Source organism: Pleurodeles waltl, chromosome 5 (assembly GCF_031143425.1).
Source record: "Pleurodeles waltl isolate 20211129_DDA chromosome 5, aPleWal1.hap1.20221129, whole genome shotgun sequence".
NCBI classification, from domain to species: Eukaryota; Metazoa; Chordata; class Amphibia; order Caudata; family Salamandridae; genus Pleurodeles; species Pleurodeles waltl.
Genome location: NC_090444.1, coordinates 865,078,004 through 865,102,877, shown reverse-complemented (window position 1 = coordinate 865,102,877; position 24,874 = coordinate 865,078,004). Strand labels below are relative to the sequence as shown.

Here is a 24,874-nt window from a genome sequence, read left to right as displayed (position 1 = left end):
GCAAGGCAGTTAAAACCTCTGGTGTGCTCCAGGGCCCGGGAGGTCAACAAGAGGGACCATTACTTTTTGAGAAACACTGGAAGGGGCTTGCATGGGGCCACCTTCTCAGCAGTTTGGATGTTTGAGGATCCCAACCCCTGGTCCAGTTTATGTAAACGGAGGTTGGGGAACCTCTCGGTCCCCACCACCACCAAAGCAATGTGGAAGCGCCATCGAGCCTCCACCCCCCAAGCAAAGATAAAAGGGGACTAGGGCCCCATCTCTTGTCCCCCAACGCAAGAGGCACGGGAGAGCCCCATTGCAAACCCCCCCCAATCCTCCAACGATGAAGAAAGGGGCCCGGAACCCAATCTCTGTGGCCTAAATACAGTTGGTGGAGGGGAAAGTGCTGCCCTTCCCCAGCAGAAGGATGGGGTCCGGTGCCCCATCTGTGGGCCTCTTATGATCAAGAGCACAGTAGGAAGTGGTGCTGTGCTCTCCCACCTGTGGTGGGCCTTCCCCCGCTCCCAATTTCTAGGAGGAGCATGGCAGATACCACAAAGGAGGCACTCCGCCTGCATGGAGCTGGCAGGGCAGAAGAGTACTTCCGGCTCCTGCTTCGGTAAAAGAAGATGCTGGGCAATCAGGGAGCCAGCCAGGAGTGCGCACCACAAACTATCCCCCAATAAAGGAGCCATGCGGGGTGCCTGGGAGGACCAGACGCCCTGATGTTTTAAAAAAAGGGAAAAGCCATGTGACTCAAGGCTGCACAACATCATCAAAATAATACGTCCGGAGTCACTCATTCCAGATTCAAACTCCTGCAAGGAGCTCCCCATAGGGCCCTGTGAGGCTCTTTCAGGCGAACCTCATTTATGTTGTGGCCCCCGGATGGCAGGGGCTCAACCAAAAGCAGAATAGAGAGTGGGGGCAGGCGGAGTTCTGCAGGAGTGCTGCAGCTCTCTCCCAAATAAAAGTTTCAGAAACGCACTGACCCTAGGTTGACATGGTCGACATGGTCAAATGAATCATGAGCCCCTTGGCGTTCTCAATTTAAAGTTAAGCACTCCCAAGGCTGCAACTGTTGTTGTATAGCCTGGGAGTGCAGCGACCTCTGTTGGCGGGTTCCATGGCTTCAGGTTTTGTGGCCTTAGTTTAAGAAAGACTCGTTTTATGTTTGTACAATGCTCTGTTTAAAGGTATTGTTATTGCTGATAGTAATAATTATTCCTGAAAGGCTGCAATGTTCTATTAATTATAATGTGTGCACATGGTTGCAATGCTTTATTACTTATTATGATGACAGATGGATTATAGTTACTGAGGTTAGGGATGGACTGATGTATGACGTGATTGTGGTCTTTAAGCGTGGTAACATTGACATCATTTAAAGTGCTACCCTCTTATATGGTTATGTGCTTTCTTGTGCAGGGAGGGGTTACTGTGATTTTTATTTTTATTTTGGGGGGGGGGAGGGGGGGGTCATGTCCCTTTGAGGATCAAGTGTACTGTTATCATAAGTATTTCCATGAGTCTTATGTGTATTTGTAAATTACCATCTGCATTAAGTGAAGTGTGTGTAATAAATTTACTTTTTTTTTAAAGAAAAAGCTCAGACTGGACAATCATTTATTATTATTACCTGCCAGCGAATGATGATTACTAGCCCACACTACCTCCCCCGAGTAAGGTCTTGGACTGATTTGCTTCGGTACCCTGAGAAAATCAGGCGCTACAATGGGGTGTTTGATTACCAATGAGGGGGAGGATTGTGGACCAATTACTTCTGCAGGCAACCGAACTAATGGCCTGTTTCCTTACAGCAAGTGACTCCGCATAAAGTTTCTTTTGAAGGTATTGCTTACAAAACTGTATTTTTTGTGTGAAATTTCCAATAATGCATTTGTTCTGAGCCAGCCCAGTGATGCAGTTGTTTGACTCACGATAAAAATGCTCCCAACCCACATTGTTGAGGTCGAAATTGTCTCTGCTGGTCAAACACTGGTTTCGGGAATGATTACCCGCTATTACAACCAGAGTTGATATTTCAGAATGCAACTTATGAAAGCCACCAAACAAGCTAAACATTTCCAAAAATAAGCAAACCTTTTTGTGTTTAAATATGATAAACATGTACGCCAATACAGGGAATTAGTGAGGAATCCTTCAATTTCTACCTAGCAAAGGCAAATCTAATTTAGATTTCATTGCCAGAATTTCTTCCGTAATCAGTATGGTACTCAGAAGGAAATATAGTTCATGGACTCTCCTCAATATTAAGTATTTTAATCCAGAAATTGTGGTGTTTATGAAATTGTAAATCAGGTCCTTAGTGTTTTTATATCCCTGTCTCCCCTCGTAGTATTTTAAATAATGTAATGTGTTTATACACATTTTCGTTGGTTAATATTGTTGGACTAAGTTATGTTTCTTTCTAAGCAAATTTTCTATTTGTATGACTGACTCTTCTTTCAATCCAACAGGTGATGGAAGCATAAACCGGCAAAAAATATCTGGGGAGTCAAAACAATGCACCAGGAACATTACAACACCCTACAAAACCTCATCTGAAAAAAATAATTGTAGGATGTTCCACAGCTCTCTTAGGGTGACAAACTCTAGAAGTCAGCAGAGGTCAGAACGATATCAAGAAATGAGCCGAAGGAAACCTATTCAGACTGAACATGCTTTCAGTAACGCAGAGCATTATGGTTTACAGCAGGGACATCCGAGAGTAAAGGTATCAAAGAAATATAATGAATTTGAGGATAACTTGAGGACGTCATCTTTTTTTAATGGTCTTCCAGACGCTCAGCAGAATCCTGCGCCATGCACAGGTGATCAATTTGAGAAAAGTTACATTCTGCAAAGGGACTTTATTAGACAAACAGGAATGCGTTCAGCAGTGAGACCTTATGCATGTACTGTCTGTGATAAAAGCTTCTTTCGAAAGGGCCATTTGATCACACACTATAGAACACATACTGGTGAAAAACCATATCCATGTCCTTTCTGCCCCAAAAGATTTAATCGGAAAGATAATCTTAATGGACACATAAGAATTCATACTGGAGAAAAGCCGTACACATGTGTTGAATGTGAAAAAAACTTCACATCAAAAAGTGATCTCAATCAACATCGGAAAAGGAGACACTGACTCGGTGAGGATGTATCCTTTGAACGAAACCTGGATCATACATAAAAAATACAAATAATAGTAAACAATACTAACAAGACATACTGCAGTCTCTGAATTTTGACTGTGTAGCAAGAGAGACTTCAACATGGAACAAACCACACAACCAGGGGGAAGTGGCACTAGTGCACATCGCATATGTTACCCTAGAATTAGCACAGCCAACAGGTAGCTCATTTTTAACTGAGTTCACACCTGATTTACTGCAGGTGTGAATAGCTCAATCACAAAGAGATAAAATATGTATTATGTTCCTGTGTAGCTTGGCAGCTGAAGGACTTAGCTGAACAGGCATACCACAGTAATGATACTTTCAGACAATAAACATACTGTCAACAAACATGGCCATTAATGTACCCATACTATTCAGTAACTGATTAATAATATTTGTATCTACTGTAGGTACTCTTAGCTCTACCCCCCATTATTTTTCACAGTGTGTAATGTCCATCTCCACGTAGATTGTAGCAAAGCAAAGTAAAGTGGCATTTGAAAGAATGTTAGCCCAGATACTGGCCTAGAGTTACCCTCCGTTGTAAAGCCCTAAACCCACATACTTCCTCCTTTGCTTTTCCTCTGGTTAAACAGCCAGTGTCATAGCGCATGATGTTTTCAAAGACGCACCCTAAGTGCCCAATGTAATACTTTTCATGGGCTTTTCCTCTTTGCACACAAGATCACATTCCTGTACTCATCAAACACCCTGTTTTATGGCACAGATGTGAAGGCCTTGTGGGACAGAGGTTTATGTCACTTTTGCTAAAGCACTAAAGCATTGCCTCCCTTGTTTGGGGTACCCCTCACTTCACCTATTTTTGTGTATTCCCGTTCACACCAATGTCGCCCTAACTTTTCACCTCAAAAAGACTTGGTCAGGAACCCGGCATATAGAAAATACTAGGAATTCATTTTGTACGAAGCAACATGAGTTTACTTCATAGCACCTTGTCTTCTTCCCCAGACGAATCTGTAGGTTCTTCTGCCTGATTCCTTTGCTTAAAGAAAATACAAGAGACGGGTTCCAAATATCACCTTACGCCTGCTTCACTATACCATCTTGATTTTGCCATGCAATGTCATTACCAGTAAAAAGATCCCAATAATGCCATTGTGTAAAAAGTACCTACTGATTTAATAGCGAGAGCTTTGAAGGAGCTTCATGCAGTAGTCAGGTTTCTTACCGAGGCTACAGATCTGACAGACTAATATGGCTTCAGTGTGTTTCCTTTCATTAAGTACATTCCTAGTTACAGTCTTGGGCCTTGGTCAGAACCTTTGTGAATTTGCTTTCCACTCACTGACAGGGGAAGAAGGTTGTTGTGGTGTTGACGTCCAAAGACCCAACCCTTACCCTAGAAATAGTTGCTCAAGAACCTTATAATATATAATTATATATAATAATTTGATGCATAAAAGATTGCTGGACTATACAGTAGTCCCTAATGTGTGTAGTTTTCATGGCCATTTGAACCTGGTCATTTTTATTGGTATTTCAAAAACACAACTTTAGTAAACTGCTGTGTAAAGCTGGTGTTAGAAATGGGGTCTTTGGTTGGCAGTCAGGTTACCTCCTGTCCAGGCAAGGACCCTCACTCTACTCAGGTTAAGTCTCACACAATCCAAATTATCCTGTGAAGGGAGCAGGCCTCACAGCAGTGTAAAAACTAATTTAGGGGTTTTACACTACCAGGACATGTAAACTACACAGGTACATGTCCTGCCTTTTGCCTACACAGCACCCTGCCCTATGGGTTACCTAGGGCATACTTTAGGGGTGACTTATATGTGGAAAAAGGAACATTTAAAGCTTGGCAAGTACTTTAAAATGGCAAGTCGAAGTGGCAGTGAAACTGCACACAGGCCTTGCAATGGCAGGCCTGATGCATGGCTAAGGGGCTACTTATGTGGGTGGCACAATCAGTGCTGCAGGCCCACTAGTAGCATTTGAGCTACAGGCCCTGGCACATGTAGTGCACTTTACTGGGGACTTATAAGTAGATCAAATAAGTCAGTCAGGTGTGAACCAAGGTTACCATGTTTGAAGGGAGAGAGCATATGCACTTTAGCACTGGGTAGCAGTGGTAAAGTGTGCAGTCCTACAACCAACAAAAACAGTGTCCAAAAAGTGGAGGGAGGCAGGCAAAAAGGTAGGGGTGCCCATCCTAAGGCTGTCCGGTCTAACTGCTGGGCTGTCACATATGCTCTGGTTTAAATATCACTTCCACCAGCCTTCGTTGCACGCTTCCTATGCTTGGGTATTTTGCTATTCATTTAAACAGATGGAGACTGGATGAGTGAGTCAAAATAGCTCTGTTTTCATAGTAAAATCAGTATTCGCTGTCTCCTGCAGCCTTCCCTTTGCAGTAGCTCACCAGCTATCGGCTCTGCTGTAAATAAGGTGTCCGTTATGGGAAGGAGAGCTCCTAGAGCAGAGTGCAACGGCATTTGGGGTGGCAGGTGGCGATGGTTCCAGGATGAAATCAGGTAGAGAAAGTCAACCTTATTGGTGATGTCCTTTCCGAAGTGCTAGGGTACACCTCTGTCACCTAGGGACAGTTGTTTCACACATTGTGGCGCTTTGAACCAACAGTTTTGTCAATACTACGCTAATATGTACCTACCGGTATGACATTGCATGATTAAGCAGGTTCTAGAATTGGACATCCTACGAATTTGTGAGAAAGCTTCTTTAACAATGTTAAACTCCAAAATAGAGGCAAGAAGGAAAGTCCTTCTTGAAATTGCAGCATTGAAAATACAATGATGGACAAAAGGGTTGAAAATGTTTAACTCCAAAACTACACAGGAAGAATACAAATATTGTAATTTATAGACGAGATTGAGGTAATTAAGCAAACAAGCTCGTGGTTTCTAGAATACCATTTTCTCATACCACTAATAATACACATACATTTTTGTAGCAGCTGTTAAGCAGGCATGAAGACCCTGTCAAAGGAATTAACAGATTATGTTGAGAAAAAATCCAAGAACGTTTTGTACGCACAGTGGGGAATCGAAAAATTATGATTTAGCCACTGACGTTAATAACTGGCACATTCATTTTAGGTAAGATTATGGAGATGCATTTGCTACAGAAGCAACTATAAACAGTGAAGAAAATCCCAAAAGCACTCCAGACAGATGGCCACTTACGTAAATACCTTCAAAATAAAAAATAAAAACCTCTAAATAGCCACCCGCAATCGCTGATAGCTATTTAAATACGGGCACTTCAACACCTCTGTGCACCTACTACCTACAGATCATGAATATGAGATGATACAAATCAATATGTTGGCAAAAAATTAACGGTTCACTCACTGGTGTAAATTTGTTGAAACTAAGGACCAAATTAAGCAGAATAAAATTCGACGACGAGTTGACAAAAAGGTCTCTGTCTTAGATGAAGTCAATCAATTAATTATATGATCGAAGTGATTCAATCAGGATCACAAGTGAAGTTGCAGGTCTGCAAGATTAAGTTATTAATACATATTCAAACAGGCAGCAACTCACCTCCCAGATTCTAGGTTGTGATAAGGTTTTTTCAAATACTACATGAAATAGCGGTGGCAAATGGGATTTCACAGAACGTCAGAATACCTTCAGCAGTGTTAAGGAATAATCAAAGAAATGGCATTGTTTTCCCCACCTATTATTTTTCGATTTCGGTAAAGGTTTGACCATCGCATCTCGTTTATTTGAAATGATCCAAACAGTTTATGCTCTTGTGTTTGATACCTACTTGTAATCCCAATTGTCTCGTGATTAAAAAAAAAAAAACAAAAAAAAAAACATCCAGTTTTGTTTCTGTGGACGTGGACCTGGTCTTACAAGTGTATAAAAGTAAGAATTTCCAGGGCAGAAAAACTTGTTCCAAGATCCACTTTGTACTGTGCACATGAACTACAAAAGGATGAAATATACAAAATCCCGGACACGGATGATAATAAGAACTCAATGAGAGAACAAAATGCAAGGGAAGTTGTAAGAATGTGTACAGAAAAAACTCTGTCAAAGAGTCGAACAAAGTACTAGCTATAAGTCAACTTGGTTTTATCTTAATCATGATTTTGCTTCGGCACAATGAAATCCATTTTCTTGCCAAAGAAGAAGTATGCTCCATTTTCACATGTTAATATACCATTTACAGACAAAAAAGCCAGTCTTCTAACTAACTTCCATTAAACCTAAAAAATGTTTTGCTAATGATGTCTGAAGATCCCGGAATAAGCAACAGAAGATATAAAATGAAACAACTGCATTAATGAACGTGAACACTAGCATTATGCTGCACCCAATTGGTGCCAAAGAGACACTTGGACTACGAGCCAAGCAGGCATAGAGACAGCAGCCAGTTTGTAATTTCACGGGATGTTCTAATAGCCTGTAATAGAAAGGTAGTTTCACTCAACCGAGCACAGGAGTGGAAGAGAAGCATCTGAACATGTTTTTCTCCATAAAATCAATGGTTTAATAATTAAAGGTGTCTGAATATTTTGAATCATTTGTCGACGGACTCAAAAGGGTAAGCAGTCTTTGGAACATTACACTGAACATTACACTATCATTTCTGAAAGACGAACTGAATTGCTTACCTGGGCGAATACCTTTGGAAAGTTTGCCATAAAAGCCAATGCTGGGACTGTCCTTGACACAGATTGGGTACTAAAGGAATTTAGAGTTAAAAGAATCAACCCCTAGTTAGCGTCCATTATAAAACAGATATTATTATCTGCAGAGCATTGGTGCTAAAGTCAAAATAGTAACATATAAACAATAAGGATGAAATATATATAAAAACTGAACTTCAAATATTTTCTGAAGACAGTAGAATTTTTTTTTTGTCTACAGGATGTTGTGTTAGGGACTAGTGTACAGATTTGTAGAGAAACAAAGAAGTCTTTCTCCTCCAGGATAACATTTTTTATAAAGTCATGCAATGTGTGTTTTAAAGCACATTAACTCTACCGATTAATCAAATTACACATTCTTTAACAATTATATATGTAGGTTTAACGATTTTCCTCAAAATTATGTTTTTTTTAATGTGCCAAATACATAATTAAAACCTGTTCAGTATTCCGATACTCTGGCCCTGCAGGTCTCAGTGTCTGGACGGTAAACAGACAGGCATGAGGAGTTTAGAGGAACCACCAGTGAAAGCGCTGGTGGTCCCCATTGTGCACATCCGATTGTAGTTGATGCATTATTGCACCAGTTCTGGAGCTGGTGCTTAATGTCTCTTATCATTGCTCTTATATACAATGTTGCTTCCACTTCGCCACTTGAATGCATGGAAGTGCAGCAGTTTGGATCTTAACTTCTTTATTTCTCCGAGAGGTATCTTAACTAAGGAGTGCTGATTGAAGGCCAGGCTCATTTCACTAATAGACTTTAAGCTGGATTACTTCAGTATGATTTTACAGTTATTTACCCCTGCTAAAAACATCATACACTCTGATTTACTTCAATAGTAGGCACATCTGACCAGCCGCATCTCTTTGCCCATTCCAGTGGAGGGCTTAAAGCCCTTTCTCCACTGTAATCAAGGTGCAGGGTATAACCTGTTGATTTGAGGGGATGTCATAAAACATCATGTTGGCTCCACTCCCACCTGCGTCCTTGTGTGTAGAAATATTATGACTTGAAAATGATTTTAATAAAACTCAAGCCAAACGAGGTCTAATGGAAATTATTAGCATTGCATATACATCTAGAATCCTTCCTGGAGGTGAACTGAGGATGTACTGGAGCGTAATCTGTATATGACTGAGACGCGCGGGTTCTATCTTCCTCTGCTGGAGACACAGAGTAGAAGGCTCTCCCTTTATAAAGCACCTGTAAGCTCCGCCCGCTGAGCCACACCCCGTCCACCCTCGAAGTAGGTAAAGGAATTCACGCCTTTTACCAGGATGATGGATGGATGACTAAGTATATTTTTACCCATGATTCTAATTATGTATTATATGTGCATATGTGTGTTGTATTCATATGTCTGTGTGTATAAATATATATATATATATATGTGTATGTATGTGTATATGTTGTTTCTGTGCCTGGCATGTTTGTGGATCTTTGCATGGCTCCTGGTTTTTTGGGTTGTTATACTAGATATCTATGAATTTCTGCTCTCTTTTATCACACTTATCTACTCATCACTCTTATGTCATGTCTCTATCAAACTATCCTCCATTCTCACTCGGACTCATCCCAAATCCCTTCGACCACTTTCATCTCCTAAACATCTCTGCCTAAGCTCTTCCCTCCACCTCCACATCTAACTCACCAACCCTCACTGTACCTCTGTGACCTCCCACACAACCCTACTAAATTCTCCTGCATTCATCTCACCCTCCTACTATGCTCTCCCTAACCCTTCCACATCCTCTTTTCCCTCCTCTCCCCCTTTTATTCATCTCAAGCCTTTGGATTGAGTAAATGAAGGATAAACTCCCAATTAACACTTCTGGATTTCTTTCCTCCTCCACCCCTCCATTACTCCAGTCAATCTAACTAACAAACTCTCATATCCGCAACTCAAATTAACTCATAATAATACTAAAACTGTACTCCTTATTAAATTATACTAATCCGTCACTAATTCTTTTGGGTACCGGAATAGCGTGCTACTCATCGAAAAGCGCTTCAACGCCTCGTCAGGGGTAGTAAGCGCTATATAAATACGATTACAATACAATACAATTACAATACATAACAATGTAGGTGTGCTACAATATGTGACTGCTCTTTTTGTCACTGCTGGAATTTAACTTAAGCATCTTGATATGGGATTTTTTGAGCCCCCCATAATGAGCATATCATCTTTCTGGTAATCCAAACTCTCCACCACTTTGTGAATCTCAGCAGTAGCATGTTATTGCAAATCATGTTAAAATCTTCAGGGGAAAATGCAAGAGACATCACTGTGGCTGCAAATACTAATCCTTGCATTACAAATCTAACAATTGAGCGTGCACACAGTTTTAAATGTCTTTACGTTCCAGGCTTGGGTAAAAGCATGTGTCTTCATAATGAGGTATTCGGTGATCTTTGTTGGTGGCTGCCTGTTCTTCACACTGGCATTACTACCCAAGTCTAAATCTATGGTTTTTTAAAGAGCAGTGCTTGGACATCTTCAGAGGTTTTTGCTTACATGTGGTTCAGATGAGTTAGTGCCCCCAGAACATGAATGATTAAATTCCTAAAATGATCAAATACTTCGAGCAGTTCAGGCCCTGAGAAGGTGTTAATCATTTTAGCTATGTTTTCTGTAATATTCATTCTTGGGTTCAAGCCTTCCTGAATGTTTTATAAAGATTTGAATATGTTTCTGGACTTAGTCACTTGATTTAGCATTATTAAAAAATTGATGTGTAACCACCTTAATGAAGCAACCCAAAGCAAGTGCTACATATTCTCTTAGGTGGAGTGTGGCCTCACTTCTGGCTGCACAGATGAAGCAATATGTTATTTATCAAAACGTGTTCATTTGCCTAATACTTTGTTTTCGTGTAGAACGCTTAAACAGCGTACCCATAATGATGAGACTTTTAAGTTAAACCATAAGTAATGAATTTCGTTAACAAACCCAACAAACGCATATTATTTTATTGTGATTATTTCTCATAACTCATCTTTTTAATCTTTGGATTGTAATCATTTTCTGGATTTATTTAAAATCCTAATATTATTTAGACATCTAACTGGTAACCATCTAACTGGTAACCAAAAAGAATGTGTATATTTGTCAATCGTTTTGCTACAAGCTCTTCTCACAGTGACGTAAATAAGATATATTTTAAATCCAAAACATATGTATTTTTCTAATGTTATCCCATCATGAAGTAAGTAGAGTGACGCTGTTAGTACTCACAAGAGTTGACTTTTCATTAGTTTATCAGCCTGTCTACCCCTACATTGGAAGTAGGCAAACATTACTCAGAATGAATTTCAGATAACAAGACTTGGCAGCAATCACATCTAATTGACTTGGGTATTTTGTATGATCAGCCTCTGAAGAGACCCTCACTGTGGCATTGTAGCCAAATAACTGATTTGATATAATTTATATTTCTATTACTGCGAATGTTTACATACAAAAAATGCTTGTGTCAGGAAGGCGAAGGTCACAATGATTTTGCCAGCTTGTAAATCAGAAAACTTTGAATCTCTTTCTGAAGCAGTGAACGTTTGGCACATTCTTGGGGAAAATAATAAGAGACCTTCAGCAAGGGTAATGGCTATAATGTTATGGATGAATCAGAAGAAACGCTTCACTTAACATCTGATTTTCAGATGTGCTTTGATCTTACCAGACACTTCACTGAAATGAAATTGGAACTGTCAATAAGGTCATTTATTACAACAATACGCTGTGATCTGCAGCAGCCAAGAGAGTCCTTTTGAAACTGTCATTTCGGTTCCTCTTAACTTGTGAGAGCATAACAGTTGGCCTCAGGTTTACAAAACCCCAAAACTCTAATTTCAGTTGACGTAGTCACCCCAGTGGGCATTGTGTATTCTTCTTTTGGTACATGAAGCACAGAAACGTCTAAAGCTCATCTTTGGTTGGTCGCTCACCTGCTAGTTGCACCCTAAGAGTTCTGTAGCTGTATTTTATCATAATTGGGTATGGTCAAGTATTTGCTTGAAATGCACCTTAAAGAAATGTGTGTGGAGACCATGGCAATATCGCAAATGCAGCTCATCTGCTGCTGCTTAGTGAAAAGAGTGTCCTGCAGTTGTAAGCAACAATTGGTAACGAGGAAACAGTTAAGAAAATGCATCCTGTCATTCTTTGCTCCACCCTTCCCCTGATTGTGCATGTAACTGTTGCTGAGCATTTGCTCCTCCACTTTACTACTAATAATAAGATTTGTTCTGTGATTTTGCAAGGAAGGTTGGGCCACAGTTGCACATATATCTTTGCTTTTGTTCCTTCCTTATGGGAAATTGAGCTCTTGGGACCGATTAGGTTCTAAAACTGCAGACCAAAATGCTGATTAGAAACTTGTGGAAGAGGTTATCCCTGTCAAAATGTTGAGCTAGGCGAAATATGCTACTTCTTTCCCGTGCTTTTAGTCACTGGAGCTGGCCCTGGCCGGGGGATTGGTAGATCCATCCATGCCTCCATGTAACTATTTCCTATTATTCACTCAAACTACATTTCCTATCATGCACTCAATCTCTATCTACATGACTACAATACTGTGTGCTCGCTTACTTTCTTAGTGGCAGGCTGCCCTTGTGTATCTACATAATAAACCTTACCTTCACAACCTCTGTTATCTATCCTGCACTAACCAAATACCACTTCCTAGGTGAAGATGCAATCTTATATAGAACTTTGGCCTGATTTCCCTTCTCTGTGAGGGGGCAGTGTTTATTGGTTTGCGTCTGGGACTGCATAGTTTTCCAAGTATCAGATGTGTGTGCTTAGCTCAGTTTACATCAGTTGGCATGCTCACCACAAAACTCAAAAACACAAAAACATTATGTCCCATTCTGATTTTGATGCATTCTCAGAGTTGGTAAAGAGAAACCTTGAAGGCTTTACATTTCAGTCAAAGGTACTATTGGTTTTATGTGCAGGGGGCTGTAAAGGGTGCCATCCCATATCCAGTTATGAGATGCCACAGGCCAGTCAAACTGACCTTGTGGTACCTAAGTTTTATACTTGCAAGGATGAATGCGTACAGCTTCCCCTAAGTTAGGAAACAATGACTGAATATGGATAACTGACAAGGGGGTGGGGGGGTCCAGTGGAAAGTATAGGGCATAGACCTGATTATGTTTTGACCGGAGTGGTAGAGAAACATCCTCTTCCAGACAGCCTCCAGGTCTATCCTTTCCTCTGAAAATAGGTATGCAGAGCAGAGAAGCATTTGAGAGAGGAGTTTGACCAGCAGATCAGACTTCTGCATATTGATGCTAAAAGATTTCAACGAACAGACTAAGTTAACTGAATTTACCCTGCTTCTTGCTGCTTTACTTCTCCCTAACTTTGTCCATCAATTTTTACCCCAGACTTTGTAGTTTTAGGAGCACAGCATCTTATGCCATAGTCCCATCCCGTAAGTGTAGCCAATATGGTCTTCTGGTAGAAACCACCATTTCTGCATTAGACAGCCCCTGCCACTAGATGCAGTGCCTAATACTAGTAGCTGTTTCTGCATCATTTTCAGACTTGAAATATGTTCTTTACCCTACTCTGGGTTGAACAGCACTCCCTGCTAATTTCAGTGTGAGGCCTGAGCAGGCATTTGATGACAAAAAAATACACTGTTTTCAAAGATGCCTTCTCTGTAACCACAGCCATGCAATCTTGATAAAGGAGGCACCAAGGAAACTGGCCTCAGTATCCCTGGAAAATCCTCCTTAAATCCCTGGAGATGGTATATTGTAGAGCACTGGTTCCCAACCTTTTGACTTCTGTGGGCCCCCACTTTATCATTACTGGATCCTGGGGACCCCCACTGAATCATTACTGAAAGCTGGGTATCTAATCTGTTTATATTATTTAATTTTCTAAGCAGAAACGGACCCCTTGAGGAGGCTTCGCGGACCCCAGTGGTCCCAGGACCACAGGTTGGGAACCACAGTTGTAGAGAATATTCGGACACCACTGTTTTCCCTAGCTTGTTTTGTCCCTTGAATATAATGTTGTGAATGCCAAGTGAGTGAGGAGGTAAACCTAGAGAAATAGAAGTATGTTGTCTGAAGGCATTTTCTATCCGGGGACCAGGCATAGTGGATCAGGAGTCTTCTGTTAAGGAATGTGTTTTTTTTTTTTATGCCCAAATCCAACAAGATGCTATCTTGTCTGCAAACCTGGGTGCCAACATTATTGAAGGATTCGGCATGGGCCCCTGCTAGGAATCTCTGGGGCTTGTTTGCAAGTTTGGTACTTCAACAATAACGGGCCTTTTGGTTTTCGGTTAGCGTGCAACATACTATAGAAAACTTGGATAAAACTCCAAACACAGATGTATCCAAGGAGCACAACTACGTTCCATTCTGCCATTCAGAGAGGCAGAGACTGGTTCTCCACAGCAGTCATTTTCATATTCCCCTGCTTCCCAGAATACTGTCATCACCAAGAAGATCCTGATGCAATCCTTCTCTTCAATGTTGTAGTGGGTCGTCTCCTTGCAAGTAGGTTCTGCATCATGAGAATAGTGGGTGGGGTCGTTTTGCCAGTGCAATGAAGCACCTTCCAACACCATACTACTTTTCTGTTAACTTTCAGGAGCAATTAATGCCCCTGGAAAGTAGGTTTCTGAACCTAACTTAAAACTAAATGGGAGCACCTGAGTTTGAGCACCTACATTTTGGCAGGTAAAATGCCAGCCAATCTGAACAGACAGGAAATAAGGATGTGTCCATGAGATTCATTTTTCCAATCCTGCAGTGATCAGCATATTGTGCAGTGAAATACATACATGCATACATTTGGGTAGCAAAGACGATCGACATAGTGTTAATGCCTGATCTCAAAGAGCCCGAGTTGTGCTGCATGTTACTGAATCATGTTTAAGAACTGTGTAGGAAGAGTACATAAAACAGTGAACGTAGGAACTGTGTAATTGGAATTGGAATATATGTTAAGGTAAATGGACTGCACTGGCCTTCATTGTGCCCTGGTGAAAGATGCTTGTACCCTCCAGGTAGTTCAGTAAGCATCTATGTGTTGCACTGTCACACAATTGAATGGTGCCCAATAGTAGAGGCAGTAGATTTGGGAGTGATTAGCTCCTTAGAGCTCATGTATTTATGCTGGCTCCATGGAGGCTACAGGTACAGATGATTCATCTTTCAGGCATTTATATGCACTACTCTCTGACACACCTGTTATGAATTAAGTATTCCCATTGCAACTCTTGAGTTCACGAATAGCATTTTGTTTTTGTTTGTATTGGATTACAGGTGTGATTTTGATGGGCAATACACAAAATACCCTTTGAAGTTAGTGTGTGTGCTGGAACTTGATGAATATGTGTCTGTGAAATGTTTTCATATTTGTTCTTCAATAAATGTAATAGTTCTTCTCTAAATCCTCCTATGAGTCTGATTTGGGACCTTCATACCACCCACAATCTCACGTTGCTCATTAAGAAAGAAGAGTTTTATGGAGTAAGAATTAACTACTTTGTGCTTACCTCTTTTTACTGAGTGCATATATTCGTAACTGCCAAGATGGATGTTTTTGGGTCTAAAGGTCACCTGGGGATGATCAGGGTTTAGTCATCAGTTACTATAATCAGGGGCAGCTTCTTCACAATGGTGAAGGAGCGTTTCCCCACAAGCTGAACCAGCAGCTGAAAAATAAAACAATATTTTAATATTTGTTTATTTTTCAGCTGCTGGCTCAGCCAGCATATGCTGGGAGGGGCCGGGCTGGTCCATGGGAGAGGGGAGGAGGAGGAGGAGGAAGAGTGCACTAAGTGCGCATGTGAGTTTGTCCGGCCCTCTTAGGCCGGCCAGACTGACGTGTACTTAGGTTTCTCCAACTTGGCTGTGTTGCACAGTCGGGTTGGAGAAACTGCACAGACCCCAGTGCACTGTCTGAGCTGCAGACCAGGCCTCTCAGACCAATCCTGATGCTGTTCTCATGTTAGGTATAGCATGAGAGTAGCACCAGGATTGTGTGGGGGAGCCTATGCTGGTGTCCAAGGGACTGCTGGGACACTAACACCATTGAGGAAAAAGGATCGAGGCGGCCAGCCACAGCAGAAACAGGTACGTTTTAAATTTTTTGTTTTATTATTATTATTTTATTCCTCCTGGATCCACTCGACTCCCCCAGCCCCTCTGCTTTTGATTTGCGGCGGCCAAAGCTGACTATAATAATTGCCAAAGGGTAATTCTAACCTAGTGCATGTACCTGTGTGGCATTCAGTTCACAGTTGATGGTTACTTCACCCTCAGGGTAAATGTCCTCAATAACCATGTACAATTTTCCATTTTTTCTTTGTTGAGCTATCTGTTAAATAATCAGCAAATGTGATGTGACACAATACATTTCCAGCTTTTCGTGACTGGTAGCGCTCTGAACAGTATGGTGAAGAGATGACAAGGCAGGGAAAACACTTTCATGCATGTGACTAAAGTCCTCATCTCCGTATTCAGTGGGCCAGCTGCTTTTTGGCTTTTGTAGGGAAAGTCAGGTGCGAGTGTAGCAGGTAATATAAGCACACATGCATTGCAGCAATTGAATATGTCGTGAGTAGGGCAGTTTGCTATGTGCTCCTGGAAGTCTCAGAGGGTGAGGGACTGAGGAGAAAGATGCAGTGATGGAAGATGGGATGATGGGGCTCAGTTCAACAGAGGAATGCGTGGTGATCTATCCCCCCCCCCCTTATGAATTGTGTGGAGGCTGCTGGAGCTTGAGGTGGAAGATGGGAAGAGCAGGCATCTGATACAGACATCTCAGTGCAGATTCCTTAACTTAGAATCTTCGCCAGCCTGGAGCTGGAAACATTTCCCCTAGTATGCCTGCGCGTCTGTAGAGGGCGTCACGCAACTCTGTAATGATGGTGTCCACCGGATGTGATGTCAAGGGAGCCCATATAACTCCCCCACCTATATGCTGACATCTGTTCCTTCTTTTCCATGCTTGCAATGTGGATCCGGAGACGATTGTTCTGGCTATTTGTTGGCCTCCTTCGATGTTTTCGTTGTCTTGGAGCAGTGTGCTTCCTATGTCTTCAGGGTTTAAACCTTGTGGGTCCTGTGGACGTCAGATGTAGGCTACAGACCCCCATTCAATGTGCATGTGGTGTCTGGTTGAGCACCATGACTCTGAGGATTGCGGCTCCTGTGTGCAATTTTGCCCTAAGGCTCTGCAGGAGCGTCGGATGAAACTTGTTGCAGCGCGCATGTCTAAATCTCGGTCTTCCCATCACATGAAGTCTCCTTCTTGGTCTGATGTCCGTTCGCGGGGCCACTCGAGGAGTCGCTCTTGTGGATGCTGTTCTCCCTGGACGTCCAAAGGTAAGTCTCACAAGCGGTTGAGGCCTCAGCAGTTACTGACCTCACCGCATTCTACCTCCCATCATTCCTCGGCCAAAGAGATGAGATCAGGGTCCGCCCCACATCTTCCTCCCTTTCCGGGAGTTAGGGTGACTGTAGACCTGATGCGTACTTATTATTCTTCCCTTCACGCAATTTTTAGTCAGTCACCTCCATCTGGAGAGCCTGTTCATCCCAAGGAGATGGGAAGTGCCTTAACTGTGTCCACACCAGCAGGTTTGCCCTCGGCTTCAGTTCGGCCTTCAGAGTGAGATGACACAACTGTTACAGCACCGGTGCACAGCCCTTCAGGGTTCCCACCTTTGGCGCCACTGTCTGATCAGCTGACTCCGGCGACTTCGCTGGCGGCGCCTATCGAAGTCAACTCCATCTCTGCATCTGACATTGATGCTGATTTCGAGGTATTGCCTTCTCGATGCTGGTCAACGCCTGGAATGGTGCCGATCATGCCTCCATAAGCCTCCACTCCTGTTGTTCCTATTGCATGTGATGGTGACAAGGTGGTACTGGAGTAGGACCCTCCTGGGGAGGAAAGCTGGTTGTCTGATTTGGCTACAGCTAGAGGCTTGGATTCTCCTCCAGCCTCAGGCCTACTTTCCCCTCCAGGATTTGCTATGGAAGCGAGTTCCTCTTTTGCAGACATGCAAAAGAGGGTTGGCGGAGGTGTTAGGTCTAATCCTTACCTTAATGGAGTTGACTTCAGATCCCTTAATTGATATACTCCATCAAACTCAGACCGGGGTTGAGCCGGTGCTGCCTTATAGCGAGGTACTGCATGATGTCTTGTTCGGTGCTTGGGCTAAGCCTGCTACAGGGGCCCCTGTTGCCGAGATATATCCCACAGACACCCTCCTGCCCCTGGTGATCCAACTTGTTTAATCAGACATCCTACTCCTCGCATCATAGTGGCCCAGAGTCCCTCCTCCTGGTAGAGAGTCCAGGAGTCTAGATGTCTGCAGCAGGCATATTTTTTCCTCTACAAGTTCTGCTCTAAGTTCTGTGAACACAACTTGTGTTCTTGGACATTTTTCTCATTCATTATGGGACTCTTTAGCAAACAGTTTACCCTAGCAAACAGTTTACCCACGCTTCCAGATAATGTCAGGAGCACTCTACTCCTATAACTCAGGACGGGTGGAATGCAGCTACATGCCACTTGATGTGCCCATTTGATTGGTGCACAGGCTGACTCGGCTTTGAGATGTTTTACAGATAGTAGGGTTGGAACAACAAGTTAACTTTGATTCCCTATCCTTTGGCTTGTTAACCACTACTGTGCTGTTATTTGTTCTTCAGTGTTCCACAAATCAGTCTTGCTTCTGCAGGGCCGTGAGGCTTTCAGTTATCCTGTTATCCTTCATTGGAATGCCCGGTGGTATTCCTTCTTTCCGGTTGCTGAGTTTCCCTGGCTTGTCATTGCAATAATGCGGTGCTCTGAAACCCTATGGAACTTTTCATGCCTGATGTTTAAGGCTTCCGTCTTTATCATCATTACTTGATGTAAAGTAATGATTGTTTCTTCGGGTTTTGTCAATGTTGCTCAAATAAAGCTTATCATTTATAAAATATCTGATGTAAGGTGATATTGTCTGCTTCACTCTGAAGACAAGCTTAAGCTTAAGAGTCATTACCTGTCTGGTATATATCATGCGGTAAGTGGAGCATTTACATTGATGTTAGTGTGCTAAAGAGTATTTATACCTGGATTTAAGCCATTGAACCTTCAATTGGGGTTTTCCATTTCTCCCACGTCAGACAGTTCGTTTTTCTAACGTTTGCATTTATACCACTTTACCAGTATCCCTTATAGAGAACTCGGGATATTACCAGCTCTCTGGGTGTTCTATAACAATAAGAGTGTTGTTTACTACATCTCCTTGTACTGTCAAATAGGTTAGCTGTTGTGATTAACTTTTTGACAGGTACATTTATCTTTTACCTGTGATATCACTCTCTTCTTCAGGACTTTCAGACTTTGGTGTAGCCTTTTCTATAGTGTTGAAATCTTCTTTGAACATTCTTATTTCTTTTCCTGATTTAAGTCAGTTCATAATACGTCCTCACAGAGATGTATCTCTGTCAATTTTACATAGTATATTGTGTAGACTCCTTGTTATATGAACTCTTTCTGTTTTCCTTTACATTTCTTGCACTTGGATGCAAGGCTAACCTTCCTTTTGGAAGGATTTTACCCTTTTCATGGGTACTTGTTCTTCTCTATGAGTCTATTATATCTGTCAAGTTTGATAAGGTTTATTATTGATACCTCATATATGTACAATTGCTTTCATTTTACGTGACTATTGTTGTAGGTGAGTTCACACTTGGAGATGTGATGTCATTGGATGTGTTCATAAAATTCAGACTGATTCTTTTCTTGAGTCTAGTCAGTTTTGTAGTTTTAATCATTGAGGTATTTTATAGTATATCCTTTGATCCTTTTACTAATTATAAAAGTCCTGTATTGACATCTGTTCCCACTGATATTCCAAGGCACTTCTTGCCTTTCAAAAAAAAAAAAAATCACATTAAGGGATGAGAAAATATATATATCTGTCACGCCAAGTTCCCATACACTGATCAGCACGCGGTGTGCAATCTCTGTCTCTCTCCGCATCGTAGAGAAGAGAACTGTGACGCTTGCCGATCCTTTCATTCGAAGAAGACTGTTAGGGGTCCAAGAACACGTTGGTTGGAGATGGCGTCAAAGTTGTCGGAACAAACGCCCAACATCTTCCAGAGAAGAGCCTGCACAAGAGGAATTAGCACATTGCACGAAAGTTTCCATTGCAGACTCCGATTCAGATCAAGATTCTGATGTCGACAGCCAATCCATCTCACCGGCACAGTACGTGAGTAGATCTGCACCCTCCCATCACCCAACGACAATTAGAAAGACTTCCGCACTAGTCTTGGGTCCCCCACTGCTTGCCAGCGATGCTCAGACCCAAAAAATACAATCGGATGACCAACCCTTGGGTTCGGCGCCGAAGCAAAAGGCAACATTGCATTCGCCTCCAAACTAACAGGTTACCACACCTGCTTCGGTATCGAGCCGAAAAATGGAGACTTCCACTTTGGAGCCGAAGAAAGTAGCAACGCTTTTGGAGCGATATTTTCGGACCGACTCAAGCATTCGGTATTCAGATTTTCGGAGCTGAAACATGTGGGTGGTAAATATGCTCCAGTTACTCAGGAGGCTTCAGAAATAAGGCCCATATTGGAGGTAATGGATGCTAAACAGCGAAAAATTTATCTGCTTATGGATGCAGGAAAAATCATAGCCTCTCCTTCTCCAACAATCAAAATATTTTTTTTTTTCCAAGAACCTTTAGAAGCTGGGTCTCCATCTGCTAAAATATAACAAAAGGAGAAACCAAAGGCACCACAACTGCCTTCACTACCACATTCTCCTTTACTTCCTGCTTCTCCACCACCAGATACTCCACCACCTTCACCATTTTCTCCACAATCCCCTATTTCACCACATGGGGATGATTTATACGACACTCAACAGGATATGGGTCCTCGGGACTTATGACATAGATCCCATCCCTCCCAATAATCCTAATTTATACCCTGCAAGAGCATCTCCCCCTGAAGATACCACTGCTTGTAATCAGGTTATAGCGAGAGCAGCTGCATATCACTATGTACAACTACATACAGATCCCATTGAGGATGATTTTTTATTTGATACATTAACCTCTCCTCATAAGGAGTATCAGTGTTTCCCTATGCTCCAAACAACCGGTAAAATCCAGAATTATTACACCCAGGGTGGATGAGAAGTATAAACCTGCACCCTCTGATTCTGTTTCTATTAGAGCTCAGTTACCACCTGACTCTATAGTCGTTAGTGCAGCAAGAAAGAGAGCTGTTAGCCAATCTACAGGGGATGCTCCTCCTCCAGACAAGAAAAATAGTAAATTTGATACAGCCGCAAAAAGAGTAGCAACTCAAGCTGATAACCATTGGAGGATTGCAAACTCTCAGGCACTTTTAGCAAGATACGAGAGAGCTCACTGGGACCAAATGGAAGATTTGTTGCAGTACCTTCCGCCATAAACACAAAAAAAGGGACAACAGATTGTAGCGGAAGGTGCAGGCTATTTCCCTTAGCCAAATCTGATCCGCTATAGATGTAGCAGATACAGCCACAAGGGGTATCAACACCAGTGTCATCATTAGAAGGCCCACATGGTTAAGGGCTTCAGGGTTTAAGCCAGAAATACAACAGGCAGTGTTAAATATGTCCTTTAATAAGCAACACCAATTTGGGACAGAGGTTGATACCACTATAGAAGAGCTTAAAAGGGACTCTGATATAGCTAAAGATATGGGTGCGCTATACAGTACACATACTCTGGGAACTTTTTTTAGACCACAGTTTAAGGGTGGGTTCAAATCATCAACTACAAATCCATCCACATCCCAAAAGAAATGAGGGCCACATTTCTACAACAGGGGCTCCATCAGAGGAACTGACAGAGGTAATAATTATAGAGGGAAAGGTAAATCAACCGCCCCAAGAGGTTTTTTCACCTCAACCAAACAGTGACATTTTACAAATCCCCAGAGAGCATACATCTCCTTTGGGAGGAAGACTGGAAAATGTTACCCACAGTGGCACAACATTACTACAGATCAATGGGTCCTATCAATTATCCAACATGGTTATTGCCTAGAACGTATCTCTACTCCACCAAACATTCCCTCTCGCTCGCACAAACTTACACTGGAACATCTCAATTTATCAAAACAGGAGGTACAATCACTACTATTTAAAGGTGCCATAGAGATGGTACCTATATCCCAACAAGGGTCGGGAGTGTATTCACTATACTTCCTCATACCAAAGAAAGATGGTACTCTCAGACCAATCTTAGATCTCAGACCCCTCAATCAGTACATTCTTTCAGAACACTTTCACATGGCCACTCTACAAGACATCATCCCCCTGACTACAGGAACAAGATTACATGACAGCATTAGATCTAAAAGATGCTTATTTCCACATTCCCATACATCCAGCACATTGAAAATATCTAAGATTTTTTAAAGCGAGAAAGCACTAGCCTTATGAGTAACTACAGCACTAAGGGTATTCACCACATGCCTTGCAGTACTTGTAGCATTCTTCAGAAGACAACACATACATGTCTATCCATATGTGATGACTAACTCATAAAATGCAGTACAATTCAAATCTGTCAACCGCATACACAGTATACAGTGGACACCCTACACAGCCTAGGATTCACAATCAACTATCAGAAATCTCACCTGCAGGTAGCTCAAATACAACTGTATCTAGGAGCAATTCTGAACACTCAGTCAGGATTAGCATACCCAAACTCAGTGAGAATTCAAGCATTTCACAATCTTATATCTCAACTGCAATACAACCACAATTACACAGTGAGGTTGGTCATGAAACTATTGGGAATGATGGACTAATGCATAGCAATAGTACTCAATGCACGCCTACACATGAGACCACCACAGCAGTGCCTTTCTCAACAATGGTCTCAGGTACAGGGTCACATTCAGTATCTAGTGTTGTTGTTCTGCAAAGGTGGAATCACACCAACCTATTAAGAGGGCCACTCTTTCAAGACCCTGTGCCACAGACCATAATCATAATGGGTGCATCAGTGATAGGTTGGAGAGCCCATCTCAACATCCTCACCATACAAGGGGAATGGGACTCAATCCAACAAACTTATCACATAAACCATTTGGATCTACTAGCAGTGTTCCTAGCAATCAAAGCTTTTCAAACACAAATCACACACAAGACAGTGTTAATAAGAACAGACAATATGACCACAATGTAAAATCTGCATAAACAGGGCAGTAAACTCATCTCAATTGTCCCTCTTGGCACAGTCAATTTGGAAATGGGCAATTCACAATCACGTTCAACACTAGCAGAGTATATTCCATAGATCCACAATCATCTAGCGGACCTCTTGAGCAGGACGCAGCAACAAGTACACGAATGGGAGATTCACCCACAGGTGATTCAACAATACTTCCAAATGTGGGGAACCCCAGACAAAGACCTCTTCGCCACAAGCGAAAACACAAAATGCCCAGACATTACATCCAGGTACCCACACCCTCAATCCAAGGGCCTTGCGCTATGGATCAATTGGTCAGGAATATTTGCTTACGCTTTTCCACCTCTCTCACTAATTCCATTTCTTGTAAAACAAATCCATCACACCTCCTTCACTATGATACTCATAGCTCCCATGTGGGCACGTCAACACTGGTACACAACACTGCTGGATCTGTCTGTATTACCACATCACAAACTACCAAACAGACCAGACCTTTTGACTCAAAACAAGGGTCAAATCAGGCATCCCAATCCCAGTATGGCCAACCTGGCGATTTGGCTATTTATAGCTTCCATCTGAATGTATGAATATTTTAAAGGAAACACGCAAACCTACATCTAGACAGTGTTATGCAGCTAAATGGAAACTTTTTGTCTACTGTTATCAGCCCAAACACATTAACCCACTTATAGCTTCATTACAGGATATTGTGTGTTAATTGGTACACTTACAAAAAGCAAATCTTGCACACTCCTCTATTAAAATCCATTTAACAGCAATAGCTGCTTACCTCCAAAACAGACAATATAATTCTCTGTTTAGGATTCCTGTTATAAAGGCTTTCATGGAAGGCCTTAAAATGATTGTTCCACCTAGAGCTCCACCAGCTCCTGCCTGGAATCTTAACATTGTACTTAAAAGACTTATGGGCCCATCATTTGAACCTATGCATTCTTGCCTTCTTTAGTTTTTATCATGGTAGGTTGCCTTCTTAGTAGCAATCACTTCTCTAAGAAAAGTGTGTGTGTGTGCGTGTGTGCGCACATGTTTTTTTATGTATATATATATATATATCTATATATGTTCAATGGCATGTGTAGCTGCAGATACACATGCTGTGCATTATCCTGCCATCTAGTGTTGGGCTCGGAGTGTTACAAGTTGTTTTTCTTCGAAGAAGTCTTTTCGAGTCACGAGACCGAGGGACTCCTCCCTTTCGGCTCCATTGCGCATGGACGTCGACTCCATCTTAGATTGTTTTCTTTCCGCCATCGGGTTCGGACGTGTTCCTCTTCGCTCCGTATTTTGAATCGGGAAAGTGAGCTAATTATCAAAAATTCGACTGTATTGTTCACGCTCGGTACCGGTTTAGTGTTAGTATATCGACACCGATAGAAGAAGCGCTCCGGCGGCCCTTTGGGGCTTCCACTCTTTAAAAGGGGCCTGGTCGGCCCGACCATGTCCATCGTCAAAACTAATGGACCGGACCCCCTTCCGCTTCTGTCCGACGTGCCATGCGAAGTATCCTTATACAGACCAACACTTGGTCTGTAATCTTTGTCTATCACCGGAACACAGGGAGGATACTTGCGAGGCCTGTCGAACATTTCGATCAAAAAAGACCCTACGCGATCCAAGAGCCAGAAGACTTCAAATGGCGTCGACACCGAGAGAACAGATCGGCGTCGAAGAGGAGGAAAGAATCTCCATACTAGGAACGGACTCAGACTCCGAAAGTGAGCTACCGACGACAACGCAGAAAACTGCCCCGTCCAAGACTCACTCCAAGATCATAAAGGCCAAGGGGATGCCACCG

The 24,874-nt window shown here is 42.2% G+C and overlaps 1 protein-coding gene across 2 annotated transcripts in view; it reads left to right on the top strand.

Moving 5' to 3' along the window:
• LOC138296104 (zinc finger protein 75A-like) overlaps window positions 1-10,774 on the top strand; it is a 333,312-nt gene extending 322,538 nt beyond the window's left edge. For both annotated transcript variants that reach the window (XM_069234960.1, XM_069234959.1), the window contains one exon: window positions 2,463-10,774. In XM_069234960.1, the coding sequence (XP_069091061.1) occupies window positions 2,463-3,136 (674 nt within the window). In that variant the 3' untranslated portion in view covers window positions 3,137-10,774. The remainder of the gene's footprint in view (window positions 1-2,462) is intronic.
• Window positions 10,775-24,874: the final 14,100 nt, after the last annotated feature.